This window comes from Hyla sarda, chromosome 6 (genome assembly GCF_029499605.1).
Source record: "Hyla sarda isolate aHylSar1 chromosome 6, aHylSar1.hap1, whole genome shotgun sequence".
In the NCBI taxonomy this organism is placed as follows: domain Eukaryota; kingdom Metazoa; phylum Chordata; class Amphibia; order Anura; family Hylidae; genus Hyla; species Hyla sarda.
The window spans coordinates 26,031,286-26,058,125 of record NC_079194.1 but is presented as its reverse complement, the minus strand read 5'-3'; the positions used below and the strand labels follow the sequence as shown (position 1 = coordinate 26,058,125).

General features: G+C 39.7%; 2 protein-coding genes across 3 annotated transcripts; both read left to right on the top strand.

The window, feature by feature from the left end:
- Positions 1-12,691: 12,691 nt before the first annotated feature.
- LOC130277374 (regulator of nonsense transcripts 3B-like) lies at positions 12,692-18,397 on the top strand. Of its 2 annotated transcripts, none has more exons than XM_056528028.1 (2): positions 12,692-12,870; positions 14,542-18,397. In XM_056528028.1, exon 2 carries the CDS (start codon positions 16,452-16,454, stop codon positions 17,913-17,915), a length of 1,464 nt encoding a protein of 487 aa, XP_056384003.1. In that variant the 5' UTR covers positions 12,692-12,870; positions 14,542-16,451; the 3' UTR covers positions 17,916-18,397. Both variants share the same exon structure in this region, with proteins under 2 accessions (XP_056384003.1, XP_056384004.1).
- Positions 18,398-24,136: 5,739 nt separating this feature from the next.
- On the top strand, positions 24,137-25,940 carry LOC130277373 (ribosomal protein S6 kinase beta-2-like). Its single transcript, XM_056528027.1, has 3 exons — positions 24,137-24,303; positions 24,681-24,806; positions 25,017-25,940. The coding sequence occupies exons 1-3, from the start codon at positions 24,271-24,273 to the stop codon at positions 25,161-25,163; spliced, it is 306 nt and encodes a 101-aa protein (XP_056384002.1). The 5' UTR covers positions 24,137-24,270; the 3' UTR covers positions 25,164-25,940.
- Positions 25,941-26,840: the final 900 nt, after the last annotated feature.

Genomic DNA, 26,840 nt, shown 5'->3' with positions numbered 1-26,840 from the left:
CCGTCTTAGATTGGCCACGCCCCTCCGGACTCCGTGCCATCCAACGTTTTTTGGGGTTCGCCAATTATTACAGGCAATTTATTCCACATTTTTCTACCATTGTGGCTCCTATTGTGGCTTTAACAAAAAAAAATGCCGATCCCAAGTCTTGGCCTCCTCAAGCGGAAGACGCCTTTAAACGACTCAAGTCTGCCTTTTCTTCGGCTCCCGTGCTCTCCAGACCTGACCCATCTAAACCCTTCCTATTGGAGGTTGATGCCTCCTCAGTGGGAGCTGGAGCTGTCCTTCTACAAAAAAACTCTTCCGGGCATGCTGTTACTTGTGGTTTTTTTTCCAGGACCTTCTCTCCGGCGGAGAGGAACTACTCCATCGGGGATCGAGAGCTTCTAGCCATTAAATTAGCACTTGAGGAATGGAGGCATCTGCTGGAGGGATCAAGATTTCCAGTTATTATTTACACCGATCACAAGAACCTCTCCTACCTCCAGTCTGCCCAACGGCTGAATCCTCGTCAGGCCAGGTGGTCTCTGTTCTTTGCCCGATTTAATTTTGAAATTCACTTTCGGCCTGCTGATAAAAACATTAGGGCCGATGCTCTCTCTCGTTCCTCAGATGCCTCTGAAATTGAACTCTCTCCTCAACACATCATTCCTCCTGACTGCCTGATTTCCACTTCTCCAGCCTCCATCAGGCAAACTCCTCCAGGAAAGACCTTTGTTTCTCCACGCCAACGCCTTGGGATCCTCAAATGGGGTCACTCCTCCCATCTCGCAGGTCATGCGGGCATCAAGAAATCTGTGCAACTCATCTCTCGCTTCTATTGGTGGCCGACTCTAGAGACTGATGTGGTGGACTTTGTGCGAGCCTGCACTATCTGTGCCCGGGATAAGACTCCTCGCCAGAAGCCCGCTGGTTTTCTTCATCCTCTACCTGTCCCCGAACAACCTTGGTCTCTGATTGGTATGGATTTTATTACTGACTTACCCCCATCCCATGGCAACACTGTTATTTGGGTGGTCGTTGATCGATTCTCCAAAATGGCACATTTCATCCCTCTTCCTGGTCTTCCTTCAGCGCCTCAGTTGGCTAAACAATTTTTTGTACACATTTTTCGTCTTCACGGGTTGCCTACACAGATCGTCTCGGATAGAGGCGTCCAATTTGTGTCTAAATTCTGGAGGGCTCTCTGTAAACAACTCAAGATTAAATTAAATTTTTCTTCTGCATACCATCCTCAATCCAATGGACAAGTAGAGAGAATTAACCAGATCTTGGGTGACTATTTACGACATTTTGTTTCCTCCCGCCAGGATGACTGGGCAGATCTTCTACCTTGGGCCGAATTCTCGTATAATTTCAGAATCTCTGAATCTTCCTCCAAATCTCCGTTTTTCGTGGTGTACGGCCGTCACCCTCTTCCCCCCCTCCCTACCCCCTTGCCCTCTGGTCTGCCCGCTGTGGATGAAATTTCTCGTGATCTTTCCACCATATGGAAAGAGACCCAAAATTCTCTCTTACAGGCTTCTTCTCGCATGAAGAGATTCGCAGATAAGAAAAGAAGAGCTCCTCCCATTTTTTCCCCTGGAGACAAGGTATGGCTCTCCGCTAAATATGTCCGTTTCCGTGTCCCGAGCTATAAGTTGGGACCACGCTATCTTGGTCCTTTTAAAGTTTTGTGTCAAATTAATCCTGTCTCTTACAAACTTCTTCTTCCTCCTTCTCTTCGTATCCCTAATGCCTTTCACGTCTCTCTTCTTAAACCTCTCATCCTCAACCGTTTTTCTCCTAAATCTGTTCCTCCCACTCCTGTTTCCGGCTCCTCGGACATCTTCTCTGTCAAAGAGATTTTGGCCTCTAAAAAGGTCAGGGGAAGAACTTTTTTTTTAGTGGATTGGGAGGGTTGTGGTCCAGAAGAGAGGTCCTGGGAACCTGAGGACAATATCCTGGACAAAAGTCTGATCCTCAGGTTCTCAGGCCCCAAGAAGAGGGGGAGACCCAAGGGGGGGGGTACTGTTACGCCGAGCGCTCCGGGTCCCCGCTCCTCCCCGGAGCGCTCGCTACACTTCCCTCACTGCAGCGCCCCGGTCGGTTCCACGGACCCGGGGCGCTGCGTTACCACCTCCGGCCGGGATGCGATTCGCGATGCGGGTAGCGCCCGCTCGCGATGCGCACCCCGGCTCCCGTACCTTACTCGCTCCCCGTCAGTTCTGTCCCGGCGCGCGCAGCCCCGCTCCCTAGGGCGCGCGCGCGCCGGGTCTTTGCGATTTAAAGGGCCACTGCACCGCTGATTGGTGCAGTGGTTCCAATTAGTGTTTACACCTGTGCACTTCCCTATATCACCTCACTTCCCCTTCACTCCCTCGCCGGATCTTGTTGCCCTAGTGCCAGTGAAAGCGTTCCTTGTGTGTTCCTTGCCTGTGATTCCAGACCTTCTGCCGTTGCCCCTGACTACGATCCTTGCTGCCTGCCCCGACCTTCTGCTACGTCCGACCTTGCTTCTGTCTACTCCCTTGTACCGCGCCTATCTTCAGCAGCCAGAGAGGTTGAGCCGTTGCTAGGGGATACGACCTGGTCACTACCGCCGCAGCAAGACCATCCCGCTTTGCGGCGGGCTCTGGTGAAAACCAGTAGTGACTTAGAACCGATCCTCTAGCACGGTCCACGCCAATCCCTCTCTGGCACAGAGGATCCACTACCTGCCAGCCGGCATCGTGACAATATCTCTGGTTGTATCACAGTTCCTGGTGCCGGCGACGGCTTTCTCTCTATTCGCCAGCTTTCCTGGCGTTTTCCACGGGTCTATCACCCGACAGCCGGCCGTGGATGCACTTCCGAGGGCTCCCGATGCTCCACTTGTCTGTGCGCCTCGTGCACACGCTCCGGGGGACGTCACTTAGTCCGACGCGCTCCAAGGTTTTGCTGCACTTCCCATGTTCGCACTCGGCGTCTCTCCATCTGAAGCTGCAGCACCTCGTCCCCGCATGTTGCCGCCTCTCCCAACCGGTGAGTAAAAACTTTCAACCTTTACCGGACTGTTCTTTTTTTGTCTGCTGTGAGTCATGATCATGTAGTTTCTTTCTGCAAAAATTTCCACCAGGGTTCCTCACTTCTATTGCTGCCTCAGTAGGTTTTGCAGCCGGAGATTCAGCGTTGCTGCTATACTGCCACTATACAGCCGCCGCCATGCTCAGGTAGCCACACCCCCATCCCAGGAGAATTCTTTTAGCCATTGTGCTACTGACAGGCGATGAGTTCAAATTCTTCGATTTCCTCAATTTCAGAAATTTCAATTACTGACAAATTTGTTTTTTCTATCATGTACTCGAAAATGGCAATTATGGATAGACTCCTCCCACTGTGTACCCCTGTGACCAACACTCGATAATTCGCCTTCCCCCGGCTTTTTCAGTTCCCTTTGCTGTGTCTTGCCGATCCTGTCATGCAACAGCGAGCCTTCCCACGCAGCCTGCATAATAAAGTTTAGAAAGTAATCAGGGACAGCGCAACCTCCAAAACCAAAAATAAACCCATGTCACCAAACAGTAATATGAAGTTACATAAAAGCTTTATATAGCAGGACATAGTCATCACAAAAAAAGTATTCTGATGAAAAATATGGAGAAAAAAAACTACACCTGCCAAGGTATTCTTTAATATGGTAAAAGTGCATCCTTAAAATTATATCACTTGGAAGTGTAAATGGGATGCCCTTTGCCCTTGGCAATCGGTGGTCTCTGTCCATTGCCATGTCGAATGGGGATAAGTCTGGTACTAGAGTACTATTCTTTCAAGAAGGATTCCAATTCCCCTTGTTTTACTGAATCAGGGATACCTCTTACTCGAAGGTTATTCCTTCTTGAACGGTCTTCCATTTTAGTTATCTTAGATTTTAAATATTCCACTTCTTTAAGGTTATCTACAGAGTCCACAACTTTATTATGGGCTAGAGAGTATTCTTCCATTTTTTGCTCCACATGAGCAGTGCGGGACCCCAATGAATGTATCTCCTGTTGTTCCTCAATTTCAGGAATTTCAATTACTGACAAATTTGTTTTTTCTATCATTTACTCGAAAATGGCAATTATGGATAGACTCCTCCCACTGTGTACCCCTGTGACCAACACTCGATAATTCGCCTTCCCCCAACTTTTTAAGTTCCTCTTGCTGTGTCTTGCCGATCCTGTCATGCAACAGCGAGCCTTCCCGCGTAGCCTTCATAATAAAGTTCAGAAAGTAGTAAGGGACAGCGCATGCAGTAAGGAACCTCCAAAACCAAAAATAAACCCATGTCACCAAACAGTAATATGAAGTTACATAAAAGCTTTATATAGCAGGAAAGTTTTCTAAGAAGAAATCCAATACCATACAAACAGGCAGTTAACAACTGGTCAAAACCAGAATGCTAAAACAGCAATAAACACTAAAATCACGAAAATGCAAGGTAAGCAATAAATGCAGTAAGTGCAACAGACAGTCAAAAAAAAAAGAAAAATGTTTGGTTATCAAGTAGTAAAGGAGTGGGACCTGTTAGGCATAATAGGGACATACGCCCTATTCATGTGGTCAGGAAATAGCACTGAAACGATCGGTAGGTGCGGTACAGTCTACAGGTTCGCCACAAAAATAACTGGAGTAGGCACACCTAAGGACTTACTTCTGTGTATTTAGAACCTCAGACAGTCATCAGTAAGCACAGGACATATAACGTAGATAGAAGAAGAAGAAGAGCAGACCAGAAGAAAACAGAACAGCTGGACCACAGCAGGGATATGCCTCAACAGGTGTGATGGAGAACACTGTTAGGGAGAAAAAAGGAAAAAAAGAAGACAAGAAGAAGAAAAAGAGGGAGGGGTAGAGAGGGGAGCAGAGGGAAGGAACAGAGGGGGGAAGGAGAGAGGTAAGAGGGACAGGAGAGGAGAACAGGCCGGATAGGCGGGTCTTCTGGTATGGCTGAGCGAAGGACATCCCCGAGAGCGACACAGAAAATGCAAGGGAGGGAGATCAGGGCGGCAAGTATAATCCTCAGTAGACCAATACGAGGTCCAGGGACTCTAGATAAAGTGGTGTTTCACAGTTTGGTGTCTAGTATCCGCTATGAGCTCCTCCATCCTATGAATATGTGTGAGTTCTCGGGCCCAGTCAGAGAAAGAAGGGGGCAAAGTGGATTTCCAGAGTCTCAGAATCACAGTCCTAGCCGCCAAGAGCATAAATCCAATCAGTTGGGCACTGTCTCTAGGGACTGATGGAGGGAGGATAGAAAGAAGGAGGAGAGGCGGAGTAAGGTCAAGTCTAATCGAGGTCAGTCTGTGGATAGTATCGCAAATGCTAGTCCAAAAAGAGGTCAGTACGGGACAGGTCAGCAGATATGGGACATTGTGCCCCCTCCCCTCACCACAACGCCAGCAAACATCCGGGACGCCAGGATAAAAGCGAGATAGGAGGGCTGGAACCCTGTACCATCCTGTTAGGACTTTATAATTTGTCTCCTGAGCCTTGAGATAGAGGATCTATGGCACATTCGGACCGCTCCGCCCCATTCCTTGTCCGAGAACTCACATTGCAATTCTCTCTCCCAGCTCAAGCGAAATGGGAGCGGGTCCTCAGCAAGAGCATCAAGGAAGAGAGCATATATGGTGCTGATTGGACGACAAGGCCCCGATGAGGAGGTGCAGAGTTTCTCAAACTGAGAAAGGGGGCGGTGCAGGTCAAGGGATAGAACCTGTGTGGAGTAAAAATGCTTAAGTTGGGCGTATTGAGCAATATGGTTTTTAACCTAGAGTCAAAATCGTGGTCGAACACGGTTTGGAGTACTGTAAAAAAACGTACTGCAAGCAAACCGTATGCAACCGTTTGCATCAAGGTGCATACGATTTGCAATGGTTCGCCTATGTATACGGTTTTCAATACGGATCCATGCGGTTTCACTAATGAAAACGTATTCGAAAACGTATTCTATGCTCTACTTGGAAAACGTGATGTGAACCCAGCCTACACAGAAAAGCTTTTTCCAGCAGCGTTTCACCTCCTAGTCACATCAGCGTTCTGGTGGACAGAGAGCAGTGCATTTTTCACCTAAATTTTTTTTTTACTGCAGCGATTAACCTCCCAGTCACAAATATCAAACATAGATCCAGCAGAGGTTAGTGGGAGGTGCTGATACTTATAAGATAGGTGCAGGTGATGATGATAATTACGGGCGCACTGGCCCTTTAAATCTTATAGCTCTGGCGCACGTGCGCCCTAGGACGCGAGGGCACACACGCATTAGCTGAAAGAGGACCGGAGGGACAACAGAAAGCAGAAGTGAGTGACGAGCTGGGATTCGCATGCGGGCACATCCCGCAATGCGAATCCCAGTCCCACCGGCAGAGGAAGACAGAGGAGGGGAGCACTCACGGCCAGCGTGTCTGGCTGGAGCGCCAAGTGTAACACCTACATAAAAGTAGTACATTTTGTACCTGTTAATCTGTCAAGGGCCTAGATACTGTAAAAGGCCAGGCAAAAGTATTCACCGGCTGGTGTTTTACTCAAATACTTTTTTAAGCGTACTGTAGCGCATATTTCTGCCCACATAAGTGCATACCACATACCTACATCTAAGTGGTGTACTTTTTTGTACCTGTTAAACTCTCAAGGGCCTAGATACTGTGAAAGGACAGCCAAAAGTACACATCTGCTGCTGTTCTAGACAAATACTCTTTTAAGCGTAGTGAAGCGTATTGTACTCCCCTCATTTGAGCACTAAGTATGTCAGGCAGAGAAGTGCCAGGATGGGCACAGAGGAGTGGCAGAGGCCTAAATTCATCAGGCACAGGCAGAAGTCGAAGCAGACTAGGGCCATGTTGCAGCAGGAGTAGCAGCGAGAGGTCTGAGCTCCCGGTGTCAGCTAGCAGTCGTGTCTCGACCAGCAACCCAGCAGCCGTGTTTGATTGGCTCACTCGGTCATCCACTTCATCCCAAGTGACATCCGACACCCCCAGTCAACAATCGGTGGGTTTCTCAGACTCAACCCTCAGCTGGCATGGCCCTCATACTGCTGCTGCCACCTCCAGGCTCTGTCATTGTGCCGCCGTATGGTCTCCTCATGCACATGCTGCCACCTACAAGCTCTCTCATTGTGCTGCTATATGGTCTCCTCATGCTTATGCTACCACCTCCAGGCTCTATCATTGTGCCGTCATATGGTCTCCTTATGCTGATGCCACCACCTCCACGCTATGTCATTCAGACACTATATGTTCTACTCATGCTGCTGCCAACTCTAGGCTGTGCCATTCAGCCACTATATGTGCTACTCATGCTGCCCCCAACTCCAGGCTTTCCCATTCAGCCACTATATATTCTCCTCATGCTGCCGCCAACTCCAGGCTGTGCCATTCAACCACTATATGTTCTCCTCATGCTGCCGCTAACTCCACGCTGTGTCATTCAGCCACTATATGTTCTACTCATGCTGCTGCCAACTCTAGGCTGTGCCATTCAGTCACTATATGGTCTCCCCATGCTGCCGCCAACTCCAGGCTGTGTCATTCAGCCACTATATGGTCTCCTCATCTGCCGCCAACTCCAGGCTTTGCCATTCAGCCACTATATGGTCTCCTCATCTGCTGCCAACTCCAGGCTGTGCCATTCAGCCACTATATGTTCTACACATGCTGCCGCCAAATCCAGGATGTTCCATTTAGCCACTATATGGTCTCTTCATCTGCCACCAACTCCAGGCTGTGCCAATCAGCCACTATATGTTCTACTCATGCTGCTGCCAACTCCAGGCTGTGCCATTTAGCCACTATATGGTCTCCTCGTCTGCCGCCAACTCCAGGCTGTGCCATTCAGGCACTATATGTTCTACTCATGCTGCCGCCAACTCCAGGCTGTGCCATTTAGCCACTATATGGTCTCCTCATCTGCCGCCAACTCCAGGCTGTGCCATTCAGGCACTATATGTTCTACTCATGCTGCCGTCAACTCCAGGCTGTGTCATTCAGCCACTATATGGTTTACTGATGCTGCTGGGCCTGGGACATTACCTAAAAAATGTTTTGGTACCACTAGCTACCATAAATCTTCAATTTAAATTTGAAAATTTATCTTAGGGATTGTGAAGCCCTATTGTCTACTCATGCTGCCCCCAGCTGTGTCATTCAGCCACTATTTAATTTGTGCTCACCTGATCTGAAGAAGAGGGGAGTCACCCTCGAAATGCGTAATCTGTTTATTATTTTAATAATACATCTTCGTGTATACAATATTGAAAGGTATACATTGCATTATTTGTGCACCACCTGATGACCCAACCGGCAGCGCCTGGACGAATGAGGTTCTTTTCCATTTTCCTTTTGATGTATATGAAACAGGCAGAGAGCGAGCACAGTGCTCGTGCACGCGCGGCGCTCGTTATTTAAATATCCCCGCCCCTGCATCTCCATCGAGCTTGTGCGCCTGTAATTTAAATTTCCCCGCCCAATGCATCTCCCTCTTCTCAGTGCAGGAAGACGGGCGGAAGCCGGACGGCCAGGCTTCAGATGACGTTGCGCTGGCTGGCCACGCCCACTTCCTGCCCTCCGGAGAGAGCTCAACTCTGAGCTACCGAAGATGTTATTATAAATGTATTTTAATGGGGATTTAAATAAAAATGAATACAGGGATAGATGTAGTTAGTGTCAGGGACAGATGGGGAGGGGGATTAGGGAAAGTTTAGTTAATGATAGCTTCTCTTTAAACTTGGGAATCTAATATGAATCCTAAATTTTAAATTAAAAAATCGATGTAGTCTTTTCAAGACTGAGGCCCTATGGTCGTCAACGTCATACTACCTGTGGAATTATCACAAAAATCCAATGAACCATAACTGATTAAATGAAACATTCGCACTTTCACAGTCAGGGGGCGCTGAGAGACAGGGGCTGGAAAGGTGGTATCTTTCCTCATGGCGGACCGCCAGCTTGATGTTCACCAGAATGGGTAATCAAAAAAATAAAAAAATTCTAATAAAATTAAATAAAAATTACAAAAAAAATCTGCCACATCCAGACGCTCTGCGCCAGTGATTCTAATAGCGATATCTGTAATCTGCATGTCATACTGAATAACAGTATTATTTCACTAACCACTCCCTATGCATGTTAGGACAAGGCAAAGTGTTCTACACCCCTATTGACCCTCTCTGTAGGCCAGAAATAGCCGTTTTTAATAGCAATTCGCCACAAATAAATTCAGTCCAAACCGATGAATTTTTTCGGAAAATTCGGCGAATCTCTAGTTGTGAGCTTTGAGAAGTCGCCCTGATTTTTGTATATACTCTTTTCCTCTACAGATTTTGATAAATCTCCCCATATGTTTCTGTGTGCAACTATACCTCTCATGATAGATAGTTTGAACACATCATAGAGACATGTCACAAATTTTTTTTTTTTTATTGGTTGGATTCTGACTGCTCAGACCATGGCTGATTGTCAGAAAGTGCTGAGACACAATTGCTGAGACGTGCTTGTGTCTTGGCTCTGTGTCTCCCTGCCAAGACAAACTCTGTTCCTTATTTCTCATCCTGTCAGCACCGTACACTGAGACGTGCTCGTGTCTGAGCTCAGTGTCTCTCTTCCTTATCTCTTATCCTGTCGATTGGGGAAAGTATATTATGTAATTATTGCCTCCTTGATATGACTATCATGTCACATATAACCTCCCCTCGGCCATATGCGTCTCACTAATTTTATTACCAAAAAGTGGTATTGTTCTGTTTCAGCATTGGGATTCAACTTCATCCTTTTTTTGCTTTCATTGGTTTGGCAGTGTCTTGTTTTGGCATCTTTCATGCAGGTGAGTAAAATCTGTATTGCTTTGACATGTTCACGATTTTACAATAATGACCTCAAACTGTCCCCTATCAGGCATTAGTTGCTCCTGTAACTTTTTCCTTTCCAATGTGATATAGTAATGAAAATAATGGTTCCAATTCTGTTCTCATAGGCTATACAACTGAATCTCATCATTTGCATTGTGGAGTAAAGTATTAGCATACTTTACACTACGGATGTATTTGCAGATAGAGTAACAGTATAATGGTTAATTTGTTGACTATTAGAAGTGAATAAGTTATCTATTCTTGTATATTTCTGTGATGGGTATGGATGGCTGCCAAGGATTGTAATATGAAAACTGAAAAAGTTATTTCACATTTCATAGACACGAAGGGAAAATACAAAAAGATTTCCACATTCTTCTCCACTAGCGAAGTACCATCTGGATACAGCAAAGCTCAGAAATACAGCTTTAGACTGTCCTGTGCCAAATATTCACTGAAGGGTGATTTACCTTTAAATAATACTGGTTTTGGAAGATTCTACTTCATCAATGTTCGGTTCATTACAGATGCCGATGTCTTCTTCAAGGCTAGAAAAGTTGTCAAATTGGAGGCCAAAGAGGAAGCCAAAGCCCTATTCAGAGTACAGGGATGGTGGCCATTCTGGCGTAAATAAGACTTGTTCTGCTATCTAAAACAGGTGGTACTAAAGGGAATGAGCATTGACATCGCATACTGGGTACATAGTAATCATTGATATATTTTGCACTCTTCATTCAAGTTGTACACATGGTAACATCAGATTTTCACTCACGTTCAGGAATGTGAGGAATGTCAATAGATGGGAAAGCCCCTCATCGCCACACAGCCGTTACAGTGTATTAAGGTAAAGATGTAGTACACCTAAACCCATGGCGCATATGAAATGATTTTGTGCACTCCGTCTTGTGTACTTATGCTGAAATATGTGCCCCTAAAAATGAATAGCAGTGCATTAAATGTGCGCAGTACCTGCTTTATCATGTGTCTGTTAACATGTGTATCTAGGTTATCCACTAGAGTAGAAAAGGTTAATTTACACTATTGTTCATGTATAATATTTTTTATTGTTTTATTTTTTCTCTAACACTTTACGTGTCCACAGTCTGGGAACTTGTGGACATCAACTTGGTAGGACATTTCCCAATAACGGAGGAAGGCTATCAATATATATTCACTGCAACTGATTACTTCTCTAAATGGGTAGAGGCTTCTTCCATGAAGACCAAAGCAGCTCCGGAGGTGGCACGGCACACCTGCTCCATGATTTACCGTCATGGCTGCCCAAAAAGAATTCTTTCAGACCAGGCTAGAGAATTTGTAAGTGTACTAACATTTCAAATCGAAGATAAATGCTTAAAAAACTAAAATATGGATTTCTCATTTTCAATTTTTTTCTTTTTGTACTGTAGCTCAACAACCGGATCTGCACTCTACTGGGAGGTGAAAGAAGTGTGACTGCAGCTTACCATCCACAGACAAATGGACTGGACAAAAAAACTAACCACTACATCAAGTGGTAAAATTACTCCTGCGTTATTCAATCTGTATCTCAGATAAATGTAAAAAAAATGTAATTGGTCGGGGTTTCATTGCTGAGACCCTTATACATCAGGAGAACCAATGCCTAAAAGTGAGTGTCAGGGACATTCACTATCCTTATTGCGAGAATCTCTGTCCTGCAGCCCGATAGAGTTAAGATGGAGTCGCAGGACAGAAATTGCACCGAGATGGTAGTGAAGCTCATTGACACTCAATGTTATACACTCATTCACCTAATCTGTAGGGTCTTAGCACAGACACCCCCACCGATGAACATATTTAGACCGGTCTCTGTGACACTTCTAAAAAAAATTTAAGGAAAGGTGCACTTTAAGCTGCTTTTTAATTTAAGTTTATATGAAATGAATATTGAAATTTAATGTTCTTCTTGGATTCAACTAACTTCTGTTACTGTATGGTATATACTGTATGTTACTGCTTTAGACTTTATGTTAAAGGGGTACTCCGTCCCTAGCTATCTTATCCCCTATCCTGGGGCAGGACCTCCACGATCTCCTTGCTGCATCCGGCGTTCAATTAGTGCAGTGCCGGAGGCTCGTGATGTCACACCATGCCCCCTAAATGCAAGTCTATGGGAGGGGGCGTGACGGCTGTCACGCCTCCTCCCATAGACTTGCATTGAGGGGGCGTGGCGTGATGTCACAAACAGGGCGTGGCCGTGATGTCACGAGCCTCTGCATAGCAAATCATTCGGCATGGAGTGAAGTTCGCTCCATGCACCCCTTGTCTGGGGTGCCGCAGCTGATATGGTGGGGTTCCCCAGCAGCAGGACCCCCGCGATCTGACATCTTATTCGCTATACTTTGGATAGGGGATAAGATGTCTAGGGGCGGAGTACCCCTTTAAGTTTGGTGTTATTCTTTGAATTTGTTTAGATTTCGGAGCACTTGTGAATGAAAGGCAGAATGACTGGGACACCTATTTGGAGGCCACCTTATTCTCCTTGCGATCCAAGATTCAGACATAGTACTCGCCATTTCGTCTAATGTACAGGAGGGAAGCTGTTTTTCCATCTGAAGTTCCTATTGATCTGCCTGAAAGTCAAATGAAAGTAAAATATTGCCTATAGTACATGTATTAATCGGGTCATATTTCCAAATCTCAGTCTTCCTTTATTAAACTCCAATTTACCCTGTTGTTTTAAATAAGAATTTAACATCATATTTTTTATGTTACTGAACTTGGATTCTCTTAACCTGCTTTTTTTTCTTTGTGTGTGTTCATTTATTTTTTATTTTTTTGTTATTCTCAATATGTTGTATTTTTTGGTTCTTCAGCTTTCAAACATCATTCTACCAACTGAGAGGACCTATGAGTAGTTTGTTGAGGAAAAGCAGGCTGCAACAGTGTTGGTACACGGAGCGACAAAGGCCAACATTGAGAAGGCACCAGGAAAGCAGAAGGAGGCTCATCCTAAGAATGTCCTCAAGAAATATAAAACCTTAACGTACAATGTCAGTGAAGAGGTCTGTAAAAAGCCTTTTAGAAACTCGGAGGAGAGCACACAAGCTGTCCAATCAATGTTCAAATTTTAAATAATATGTCAGTATGCTGTAATACTGTATATTGTATATCTCACCTTATATACAGTATATTATACCACTCATCTTATATACAGTATATTATACCTCTCATCTTATATACAGTATATTATACCTCTCATCTTATATATTGTATATTATACCTCTCATCTTATATATTGTATATTATACCTCTCACCTTATATATTGTATATTATACCTCTCATCTTATATACAGTATATTATACCTCTCATCTTATATATTGTATATTATACCTCTCACCTTATATATTGTATATTATACCTCTCATCTTATATATTGTATATTATACCTCTCACCTTATATATTGTATATTATACCTCTCACCTTATATATTGTATATTATACCTCTCATCTTATATACAGTATATTATACCTCTCACCTTATATATAGTATATTATACCTCTCACCTTATATATAGTATATTATACCTCTCATCTTATATACAGTATATTATACCTCTCATCTTATATATTGTATATTATACCTCTCACCTTATATATTGTATATTATACCTCTCATCTTATATACAGTATATTATACCTCTCACCTTATATATAGTATATTATACCTCTCACCTTATATATAGTATATTATACCTCTCATCTTATATACAGTATATTATACCTCTCATCTTATATACAGTATATTATACCTCTCATCTTATATATTGTATATTATACCTCTCATCTTATATACAGTATATTCTACCTCTCATCTTATATATTGTATATTCTACCTCTCACCTTATATATTGTATATTCTACCTCTCACCTTATATACTGTATATTATACCTCTCATCTTATATACAGTATATTATACCTCTCACCTTATATATTGTATATTATACCTCTCACCTTATATATTGTATATTATACCCCTCACCTTATATATTGTATATTATACCTCTCACCTTATATATTGTATATTATACCCCTCACCTTATATATTGTATATTATACCTCTCACCTTATATATAGTATATTATACCTCTCACCTTATATACTGTATATTATACCTCTCACCTTATATATAGTATATTATACCTCTCATCTTATATACAGTATATTATACCTCTCATCTTATATATAGTATATTATACCTCTCACCTTATATATTGTATATTATATTATGCCTCTCACCTTATATATTGTATATTATGCCTCTCACCTTATATATTGTATATTATGCCTCTCACCTTATATATTGTATATTATGCCTCTCACCTTATATATTGTATATTATACCTCTCACCTTATATACAGTATATTATACCTCTCACCTTATATACAGTATATTATACCTCTCACCTTATATACTGTATATTATACCTCTCACCTTATATATAGTATATTATACCTCTCACCTTATATATTGTATATTATACCTCTCACCTTATATATTGTATATTATACCTCTCACCTTATATATTGTATATTATACCTCTCACCTTATATATTGTATATTATGCCTCTCATCTTATATATAGTATATTATACCTCTCACCTTATATATTGTATATTATACCTCTCACCAACTTGCCGAGTTATTTGCGATATTGCTTATTTCCACTAGTCTGAGCACACCCCTCACTCCCAGCTTGCAAGCCTCATACGCATACCATGGAATCCGAAGATTCGTCTGACAGTATACCCGAGGTGCCGGACGGTGCAGTAGGAGCCGGACGGAAGGATGCAAGGGACTTCTTTCATCAGTGCAACGTTAAGGACACGTTACAAGTTCTAAGTCTTAAGAATCTTGAATTTAAAGTACTTGCTCTGGCGGAAAAAGAAACACGGCTATTTTGGACAGTTAACTCACTACGCTCATATGTGGACTGCGAAAGGGTCCCGAGAGGCTTAAGAGCATATAAAGAACCCTCTCAATTCAGCGATGACCCTGAATTTGTCCACACCTGGAAAAACATCCATCAGGAATATTGTATGCAAATGTTAAGAGCCGTCATAGATAGAAACGAACAAGAATATACAAAAGTAACAGAAGAATTGCTAAAGACAAAAACAGAACTCAGAACCCGCTTGGACGAAGAAAAATTTCATACATTCTCTAAAAAAATGGAAAGAAAAATAGTGGCATTACAATCCATCATCAAGGATCAAAAAAAGGATAAATTTATTAGAGATCGTCTAGACTATGAATCCGAAAAGGTGTTTCCCGTAGGAGGTCCAAAAAAACAACGCCCGAGACGACCTAGAGGTGGGCAAATTAGACGTAGAACAACCGACTATTGGACCACCGAGTCTGACTCAAGTGGGAACGAGGACTCAAATAGAAAGGCTAGAAAGGATGATAGTGAAAAACAAAAAACCTCAAAAGAAAATCAAGATCAAAAAGATCAAGAAACCGCATCAAATAGCAAAAAAATGGACTCTAACAACAAAAAAACAAGTGGCCCTTTAGGCGGAAAGCACGAAGGGGACCTAGAAGGAAAAGGAGAAGAGGACTTGGGTCGCCCCAAAAGGAGCACCCAGAGGAACAAAAAAGTGTCTTGGAACAAGTAGAAGATGTCCGTTCAGTCATCAACCTTATGGACATGACACTCGACCAGGACACTATATTTCTGTTAAGCAGAGGTCTCAACTACTGTATTACGGAGGACTTCAACATAGTGGACTTTGAAGTAGATCTATTTAAGTCTATCAGAAAATTAAATCTGAAAAAAATATTTGCTAATAAAAATACAGCCACGAGTCCACTAGAAGGGGAGATCCCAGCAGTAGTTGGCCCTCTCGGATTTAGCGTCTTAAAAGACGCTACAACTAGCGAGCTTGAATGTCTCGACCATTTAATTGATTTGCAGGACACAACCGAGGACCCCGCAGTCACTAGGGAGCTGTCATTTGAGGACTTTAAGGGCGGGATAAAATCCTCCTTTTGTCCTCAGGTGACACCGGGGAGCAACATCGACCTTTTTCATAATAATGTACTTCGTGAGGTCAAGTCCCTTATCTATAAAAAAGACCCCAGTAATTTGAGCTTGGGTGAGAGAAGAGCACTAGACTGCCTCAAGAAAAGAAATTATATTGTCATAAAAAAAGCCGATAAAGGCGGCAATGTGGTCGTTATGACCACAGAATATTACAAAAACGAAGCTCTGAGGCAGCTAGGCAATTCTCTCACCTACACCAAATTACATACGAATCCTGTCCCTAAAATTAGAGAGAATCTACAGGGTTTACTTAGAAAAGCAGTTGAAAACAATATCATTTCTAAAAAACGTGCTGAAAAATTGATTCCTTTTTTTCCTTCTAGCCCGCGATGGTACTTCCTGCCGAAGGTACATAAAACCCTGGAAGCCCCCCCCCCCCGGGAGACCGATAGTCTCAGGGAGGGGCTCAGTCACAGAACCATTGTCCAAATATTTGGAATGGTTACTGCGACCCCTTCTGCAGGAAGTGCCATCGCTGGTAAAGGATACCAACCAATTTCTTTTGTTTTTACAGGATTTAGTATGGTCAGATAATATGTTGCTAGCCTCTATAGACATAGAGAATCTATACACTAGCATTCCACAAGATAAAGGGGTGGAGTGCATCAGGGAGATTTTGTCGCACTCCGGAAAGTCCGAAAAAGTGACCCAATTTATTTGTGAGTCCTTGACATTTATATTAAAAAACAATGCATTTCTGTTCGACGAAGTGTGGTACAGACAGATCGGGGGTGTGGCCATGGGCACCCCCGTGGCCTGCACATTTGCAAATCTGTACGTCGCTTCATTCGAGGAAAAATATGTGTTCACTACCTCCAATCCCTTCCTGAAGTTCGTCCGGTGCTATCACAGATTTGTCGATGACGTGTTCATCGCCTGGGATGGCACCGCGACGAACTTCAGGGAGTTTGTAGAATTCCTCAATGAAAAAAATGAAATGAATCTTAGATTCACTTACAAAGTTGATTCGAAAAAAATGGAATTCTTAGACGTTCTTATTGAAACAGAGGGAGGGGAACTCCGCACATCAGGCTATAGGAAGCCCACAGCCTTTAATTCTCTGCTTCAGTTCTCGAGCTATCATCCTCAACACACAAAAACCGCTTTACCTTACGGACAATTTCTGCGTTTGAGACGCATCAATGATACTGATGAAAAATTTATCTCCCAAGCAGAAGAACTGAAGCAGAGATTGGTGGCTCGTGGCTATCCTGTATCTATTATTAATACAGCTCTTAAAAGAGCCTTAGCACAAGATAGAAACAACTTACTCGCAACTAACAAAAATAAAAAAGCCAAACAAGATACTAAAGTAAAATCCTCTGACAATCCAGTATCTAGGTTCTCCTTTTCTTTCAAATTTAGTCCCCTTGAAAAAGTCATAAGAAGAGCGGTACATAATAGTTGGTCCTTGATAAAAAGTGACACCGACCTAGGAAAACTGGTACATGATAGACCTCTAATCACATTCAAGCGGTGTAAAAACCTGAGGGATGCAGTTACTAGTAGTAACTTCTGTTCCAACCCTAAAACCACTGACTGGCTCACAAAATCTGGCCCCACAGGGAACCACAAGTGTGGTACATGTATTTGGTGCCCCAATATGAAAATAGGTAAAAGTACCCAAATCGGTGGAGAAATTATACATGTTAACACCCTAATTACATGCAGAACCCAGTGGGTTGTGTATGCGATGATCTGTTCATGCGGAAGGTTTTATATTGGTAGCACAAAACGCACCCTTAATACAAGATTTAGGGAACATGTTTACTCAGTCAAAACTAAAAAAGGTGCACCCTGTTTTATCGAACACATGAACAGTGAGCATAAAGGCATCTGTGATAACTTACTCTTTCAGGGACTCGAGGTTGTCCGCAGCAAAGAAAATTCTGACAAAAGAAAACTCCTGTTACAAACAGAAGCCAAATGGATTATAAAACTTAATGCTGCCGGCAACCTGGGACTCAATGAAAGAGTGGACTACAGTGTCTTTTTGTAATTCATATTCCTGCGTTTCAGGTTTATTTATAGCCTTTTCATTTCCTCTTTTTTCGTTTTTCTTTTTTTCTTTTTAATACTATTTTATAAAAAGAATAATTTTTGTAACTTTTGTACTTTTCTATATTTATACTATTTAGATAGAAACTTGTTATACTTGTGACAAATCCCATACATTACGAGTTGTTATTTAATGTTTTTAATGTATTAGTTAGCAGGCACCTGTTCCGGGTGCGTCACTCGGGGAGGTGTGCTCTTAAGGGTGACGCATCACGGAACAGGTAGGGTCTGAAGAAGCGTGATACGCACGCGCAACAGCTGTCACCCAGCTTCTCACTGATGATTTAGTCCTACCTTCTGGCGTCCGTGCTCCATGTCTCTGCACCGTTGAAATAAAGAAAATTGCACCGTATCCTGGTGAGTGACGTCCCTCTTTCTCTTTTGTGCATACTTTATATTGTATATTATACCTCTCACCTTATATATAGTATATTATACCTCTCACCTTATATATTGTATATTATACCTCTCACCTTATATATTGTATATTACGCCTCTCACCTTATATATTGTATATTATACCTCTCATCTTATATATTGTATATTATACCTCTCACCTTATATATAGTATATTATACCTCTCACCTTATATATTGTATATTATACCTCTCATCTTATATATTGTATATTATACCTCTCACCTTATATATTGTATATTATACCTCTCACCTTATATATAGTATATTATACCTCTCACCTTATATATTGTATATTATACCTCACACCTTATATATTGTATATTATACCTCTCACCTTATATATTGTATATTATACCTCTCACCTTATATATAGTATATTATGCCTCTCACCTTATATATAGTATATTATACCTCTCACCTTATATATTGTATATTATACCTCTCACCTTATATATAGTATATTATGCCTCTCACCTTATATATTGTATATTATACCTCTCACCTTATATATAGTATATTATGCCTCTCACCTTATATATTGTATATTATACCTCTCACCTTATATATTGTATATTATGCCTCTCACCTTATATATTGTATATTATACCTCTCACCTTATATATTGTATATTATGCCTCTCACCTTATATATAGTATATTATGCCTCTCACCTTATATATTGTATATTATACCTCTCACCTTATATATTGTATATTACGCCTCTCACCTTATATATTGTATATTATACCTCTCACCTTATATATAGTATATTATGCCTCTCACCTTATATATTGTATATTATACCTCTCACCTTATATATTGTATCTTATACCTCTCACCTTATATATTGTATATTATACCTCTCATCTTATATATTGTATATTATACCTCTCACCTTATATATTGTATATTATACCTCTCACCTTATATATTGTATATTATGCCTCTCACCTTATATATTGTATATTATGCCTCTCACCTTATATATTGTATATTATACCTCTCACCTTATATATTGTATATTATACCTCTCACCTTATATATTGTATATTACGCCTCTCACCTTATATATTGTATATTATACCTCTCACCTTATATATTGTATATTATACCTCTCACCTTATATATAGTATATTATACCTCTCACCTTATATATTGTATATTATACCTCTCACCTTATATATTGTATAGTATACCTCTCACCTTATATATAGTATATTATACCTCTCACCTTATATATTGTATATTATACCTATCACCTTATATATTGTATATTATACCTCTCACCTTATATGTAGTATATTATACCTCTCACCTTATATATTGTATATTATACCTCTCACCTTATATATAGTATATTATACCTCTCACCTTATATATTGTATATTATACCTCTCACCTTATATATTGTATAGTATACCTCTCACCTTATATATAGTATATTATACCTCTCACCTTATATATTGTATATTATACCTCTCACCTTATATATTGTATAGTATACCTCTCACCTTATATATAGTATATTATACCTCTCACCTTATATATTGTATATTATACCTATCACCTTATATATTGTATATTATACCTCTCACCTTATATGTAGTATATTATACCTCTCACCTTATATATTGTATATTATACCTCTCACCTTATATATAGTATATTATACCTCTCACCTTATATATTGTATATTATACCTCTCACCTTATATATTGTATAGTATACCTCTCACCTTATATATAGTATATTATACCTCTCACCTTATATATTGTATATTATACCTCTCACCTTATATATTGTATATTATGCCTCTCACCTTATATATTGTATATTATACCTCTCATCTTATATATTGTATATTATACCTCTCACCTTATATATTGTATATTACAGCTCTCACCTTATATATTGTATATTATACCTCTCACCTTATATATTGTATATTATACCTCTCACCTTATATATTGTATATTATACCTCTCACCTTATATATTGTATATTATACCTCTCACCTTATATATTGTATATTACAGCTCTCACCTTATATATTGTATATTATACCTCTCACCTTATATATAGTATATTATACCTCTCACCTTATATATTGTATATTATACCTCTCACCTTATATATTGTATATTATACCTCTCACCTTATATATTGTATATTATACCTCTCACCTTATATATTGTATATTATGCCTCTCACCTTATATATTGTATATTATGCCTCTCACCTTATATATTGTATATTATACCTCTCACCTTATATATTGTATATTATACCTCTCACCTTATATATTGTATATTATGCCTCTCACCTTATATATTGTATATTATACCTCTCACCTTATATATTGTATATTATACCTCTCACCTTATATATTGTATATTATACCTCTCACCTTATATATTGTATATTATGCCTCTCACCTTATATATTGTATATTATACCTCTCACCTTATATATTGTATATTATACCTCTCACCTTATATATTGTATATTATGCCTCTCACCTTATATATTGTATATTATACCTCTCACCTTATATATTGTATATTATGCCTCTCACCTTATATATTGTATATTATGCCTCTCACCTTATATATTGTATATTATGCCTCTCACCTTATATATTGTATATTATGCCTCTCACCTTATATATTGTATATTATACCTCTCACCTTATATATTGTATATTATACCTCTCACCTTATATATTGTATATTATGCCTCTCACCTTATATATTGTATATTATGCCTCTCACCTTATATATTGTATATTATGCCTCTCACCTTATATACTGTATATTATGCCTCTCACCTTATATATTGTATATTACAGCTCTCCCCTTATATATTGTATATTATACCTCTCACCTTATATATTGTATATTATACCTCTCACCTTATATATTGTATATTATGCCTCTCACCTTATATATTGTATATTATACCTCTCACCTTATATATTGTATATTATACCTCTCACCTTATATATTGTATCTTATACCTCTCACCTTATATATTGTATCTTATACCTCTCACCTTATATATTGTATATTATACCTCTCATCTTATATATAGTATATTATACCTCTCACCTTATATATAGTATATTATACCTCTCACCTTATATATTGTATATTATGCCTCTCACCTTATATATTGTATATTACACCTCTCACCTTATATATTGTATATTACGCCTCTCACCTTATATATTGTATATTATGCCTCTCACCTTATATATAGTATATTATACCTCTCACCTTATGTATTGTATATTCTACCTCTCACCTTATATATTGTATCTTATACCTCTCACCTTATATATTGTATATTATACCCCTCACCTTATATATAGTATATTATACCTCTCACCTTATATATTGTATATTATGCCTCTCACCTTATATATTGTATATTATGCCTCTCACCTTATATATTGTATATTATGCCTCTCGCCTTATATATTGTATATTACGCCTCTCGCCTTATATATTGTATATTACGCCTCTCGCCTTATATACTGTATATTACGCCTCTCACCTTATATACTGTATATTACGCCTCTCACCTTATATATTGTATATTACAGCTCTCACCTTATATATTGTATATTACAGCTCTCACCTTATATATTGTATATTATACCTATCACCTTATATATTGTATATTATACCTCTCACCTTATATATTGTATATTATACCTCTCACCTTATATATTGTATATTATACCTCTCACCTTATATATTGTATATTATGCCTCTCACCTTATATATTGTATATTATACCTCTCATCTTATATATTGTATATTATACCTCTCACCTTATATATTGTATATTATGCCTCTCACCTTATATATTGTATATTACGCCTCTCACCTTATATATTGTATATTATGCCTCTCACCTTATATATTGTATATTATACCTCTCACCTTATATATAGTATATTATACCTCTCACCTTATATATTGTATATTATACCTCTCACCTTATATATTGTATATTATGCCTCTCACCTTATATATTGTATATTATACCTCTCACCTTATATACAGTATATTATGCCTCTCACCTTATATATTGTATCTTATACCTCTCACCTTATATATTGTATATTATACCTCTCACCTTATATATAGTATATTATACCTCTCACCTTATATATAGTATATTATACCTCTTATCTTATATATTGTATATTATACCTCTCACCTTATATATAGTATATTACGCCTCTCACCTTATATATTGTATATTATACCTCTCACCTTATATATAGTATATTACAGCTCTCACCTTATATATTGTATATTATACCTCTCACCTTATATATTGTATATTACAGCTCTCACCTTATATATTGTATATTACAGCTCTCACCTTATATATTGTATATTATGCCTCTCACCTTATATATTGTATATTATGCCTCTCACCTTATATATTGTATATTATACCTATCACCTTATATACTGTATATTACACCTCTCACCTTATATATTGTATATTACAGCTCTCACCTTATATATTGTATATTATACCTCTCACCTTATATATTGTATATTATACCTATCACCTTATATATTGTATATTGCATATTTTACCTCATATTTTATATCTTATGCAGAGATTTAAAACCTGACAATATCCTAATTAGTAATAATGGACATCTTAAAATCGCAGACTTTGGTCTTTCCACCATCTTAGAGAGCGATTCCAACACTACGCAAGGATATGCAGGAACACTGGAGTACATGGCCCCTGAGGTGAGTGCTCGCAGTGCGGACCAGGACTGGCGGGAGAGAAGTGCAGGGTTTTATGTTGTTTTTGACATTTCTATCTTTCTCTGCCTCTTATGTTGGATTTTCTGTAATTGTTGGTTGTTATTCATTAACACAAGAATTTTTGATAATTTATCTATCACTCTATGACATGGAGTAAATGACAATCTGTATGTAAATGTTTATACAGATTATACTTTATTCCTAATAATACAGAACAATGATCCAGATTAGCAGGTGAATTATTCTATGGATCTCAGATATTCAGCTTCATATAAAGCTGGAGATCTGATACCCGATGTTATATCTAAGGGTAATATTGTACATCCCATAATCACTAGTAGATCACAGTACAGTTTGGCATCTCCATATATAGCTGAGCATCCATTCAGATGTATCATTCAGTAAGAATATACATTCATTATACATTTCCTTTTCTTAGATGGTTTCCAATAAGAAATATAGCTTCGGTGTGGACTGGTGGTCCTGTGGAGTGATCCTGTATGAGATCGACACCGGAATGTTACCATTCCTAGCAAAGACACCAGCAGCATTAAAGAGGAAGATCCTTAAATGGGTACTCTGGTGAAAAACTTTAACTTTCTGGCACCAGTTGATTTAAAAAAAAAATAAAGCAGATTTGTAAATTACTTCTTAATCCTTCCTGTACTTATTAGCTGCTGAATACTACAGTGGAAATTCTTTTCCGTATGAAACACAGAGCTGTCTGCTGAATCACGAGCACAGTGCTCTCTGCTGACATCTCTGTCAATTTTTAGGAACTGTCCAGGGTAAAAGGAAATCCCCAGACCAAACATATGCTGCTCTGGACAGTTCATAAAATGGACAGAGATGTCAGCAGAAAGCACTGTGCTTGTGATGTCAGCAGAGAGCTCTGTGTTTCAAAAAGAAAATAATTTCTGCTGTAGTATTCAGCAGCTAATAAGTACAGGAAGGATTAAGATTTTTTTAATAGAAGTCATTTACAAATCTGTTTAACTTTCTGGCGCCAGTTGATTTAAAAAAAAAAAAGTTTTTCACCGGAGTACCCCTTTAAGAGTCGTCTATCGTACCCGGGAGACATGAACCCTGAACTGAAGGATCTGATACAACAAGTGAGTATGGACGATCACCACTGTCGTTGGGACAAGTGAAATAATTATTATCATATAAAAGTACCTTATAATAAAGCCGGGCTCTATGGCTGTGAATCATCGTAAAAGCAAAGCATTATGGGGTCTGGGAGTTCACCTCAAAGTTTCTCTGTAGGTGACAAAGAATTAATAGAATTTGAAGATAAGGAAACATTGAAGTGGTGAGTGAGTTATAGTAATAGCAATGTTACTGCATCTTGTGCCAACAAATGTGAAGCCTGAGCCTAAAGGACAGAAGTGACCTATATATATTCCCACAATAATATCATCACCCATAAAATGTCTCCGATATTATAATAACATATGATTATTTATTCTTCTATTGTTCTTTTTTACAGCTGTTAAAGAGAGATCCCAATAGAAGGCTGAATGAAAACAACATCCGCCATCATGAATTGTTCCGGGATATAAAATGGACAGAAGTAGAAGCCTGTCGTCTCCATCCACCAAACCATCCATGCCAGGTAAATATTCTGTAGTGTATTCTTCCCATATACTCCTATTATTTTCCATGAGGAAACCAACAGCAGAACTTATCCTTTCTCAACTAAGGACAATAGAGGAAAATTATAGTTAGAAAAAAGACTTAAAGAAACCTTCAGAACAAGGAAATAAAACATAAAATGTCCCCAAATTTATTTGTGATTTACATTATATACATTTTTTTTTTGCAGATTTCATTAGAAGAGAAAGCCACCTGTAATAAAACCTTACCACCAGAAGAGACAAACCAGCCGGGGATATCTTATACTGACCAAATATTCTTTACAGGATTCTCCTATACAAGTCCCACATGGAGAACCCCATCAAAGGGACAGTAGCGGCTACCAAGCCATTCCAGCCCGAGTCCAGCTCTTTATTTATTTTTCACGCTAAACAAACAGCATAAAATAGACTAATGATTAGGAATGAGGGAACTTTCAGGAAATGTTTGATTCTGATCAAACTAGTTTGACGCTAACCGGCAATGTAATTGTGGTGTCCCAGCACCAAAGGCTGTCGTGTGGGCTTTGGACTTCCTCGGGCGGACCTGCGGCACAGGCGTTGGGCCCCTAGAGGGCTGGTAATTATTGTTATGTTTAAACACTTTATTAGATGTTTAATATATTTTCACATTTACTGTGTTATATTATATGTGTTATACCTTTAAAAGTGAGATGCAGTGCAAGCCCATGTGACCCTGACTGCCAATGGGAACCCCTAAATTCTTAGCTATATAGACTAGTGGGGGGAGGAGTTTCCCCAGTTCAGAGCTAGTCACTGGTCTAAGCAGAGCACAAGTGTAGTAAAGGAGTGAGTTGTATGTGTAGAAGCTCGGAGGGAAGTCCAGAACAAATCTCATTTCAAGTCTTATCCAGTCATATTTCAAGGATCACCCACATGGAAGAAATTCAAGCCCTGACAGAAAGCTACAGGGCCTTGTCAGAACTTATATCAAGTTCAGTCTTATATCAAGTCAGTATTAATCTATTGAGTGAAAAGCACCATAAGTCCCAGCAAGGCAACAGGGCTCCCAAGGGGTTACACTGCATTCTCTCCACTCTGCACCATACTGTTGCTGTGTAATACCATCTGCACCCTGCTCAGTAAAAGGCATTTATCCGTAACCCAATGTTGGTGTGTTTCTTTACTCCCTGTGTCTGGCCCAGGAGAATCTGTCTCCAGTCCTGGACTGTGTATAAGCTAATGGTGCCCTGGCATCACAAACTGATAAGGTATTTCCTAGCACCCCCATGGCTACTGCATAATAAACCCTGAGAAAATGTTTATAACACTGCCTAAGAGCTCTAAAGCCCTGTATAACACTGCTAAGAATGTGTTTAAGTAATTTGAAACTGGTTTTAATGGGTTTGTTAAACTATTTTTTTTTTTCAAATCAACTGGTTCCAGAAAGTTAAACAGATGTGTAGATTACTTCTATTCAAAACTATCTTAACTCTTCTGTCATGAAAGGGGGAGGGGGGCAGGGAGAAGTGAGCCCTACAGCTGTCCCTAAAAACCACTCTACTTGCCCATCTGCCCTAAATGACGGATCAACAACTTGGAGCTGGACCCTTGCAATAAAGTGTATTGGTGTTGAAGTCAACAAAACACACATAACTGTACAAATTTGGGGAACAAGTAAGAAACATAACAGAAATCCAATAAACAGATATATTAATACAAACAAGGCAGGATATAGCATACTAACATATCGTTCAGAAACCGGAATCAAGATAAATGGCAGATATGGTAATATAAACAACGCTAGATATGAGGATAAGTATACAGCAGACAAAACCAGGAGGTGCAGCGGATGAACAGGTTAACTGAATGTCAGAACATATAAAGGGTCAGAAAATAAAGAGCACTGTTCACACTGGACTCAGAACAAGGAACACACTAGACTCAGAACAAGGAACACACTAGACACCCCACTCCAATCATGGAGGGACATCAATACCAAAGCCAAATATGCTTCTAGCCAGCAGGCACACGCCACTGAGTGATTAGCATAC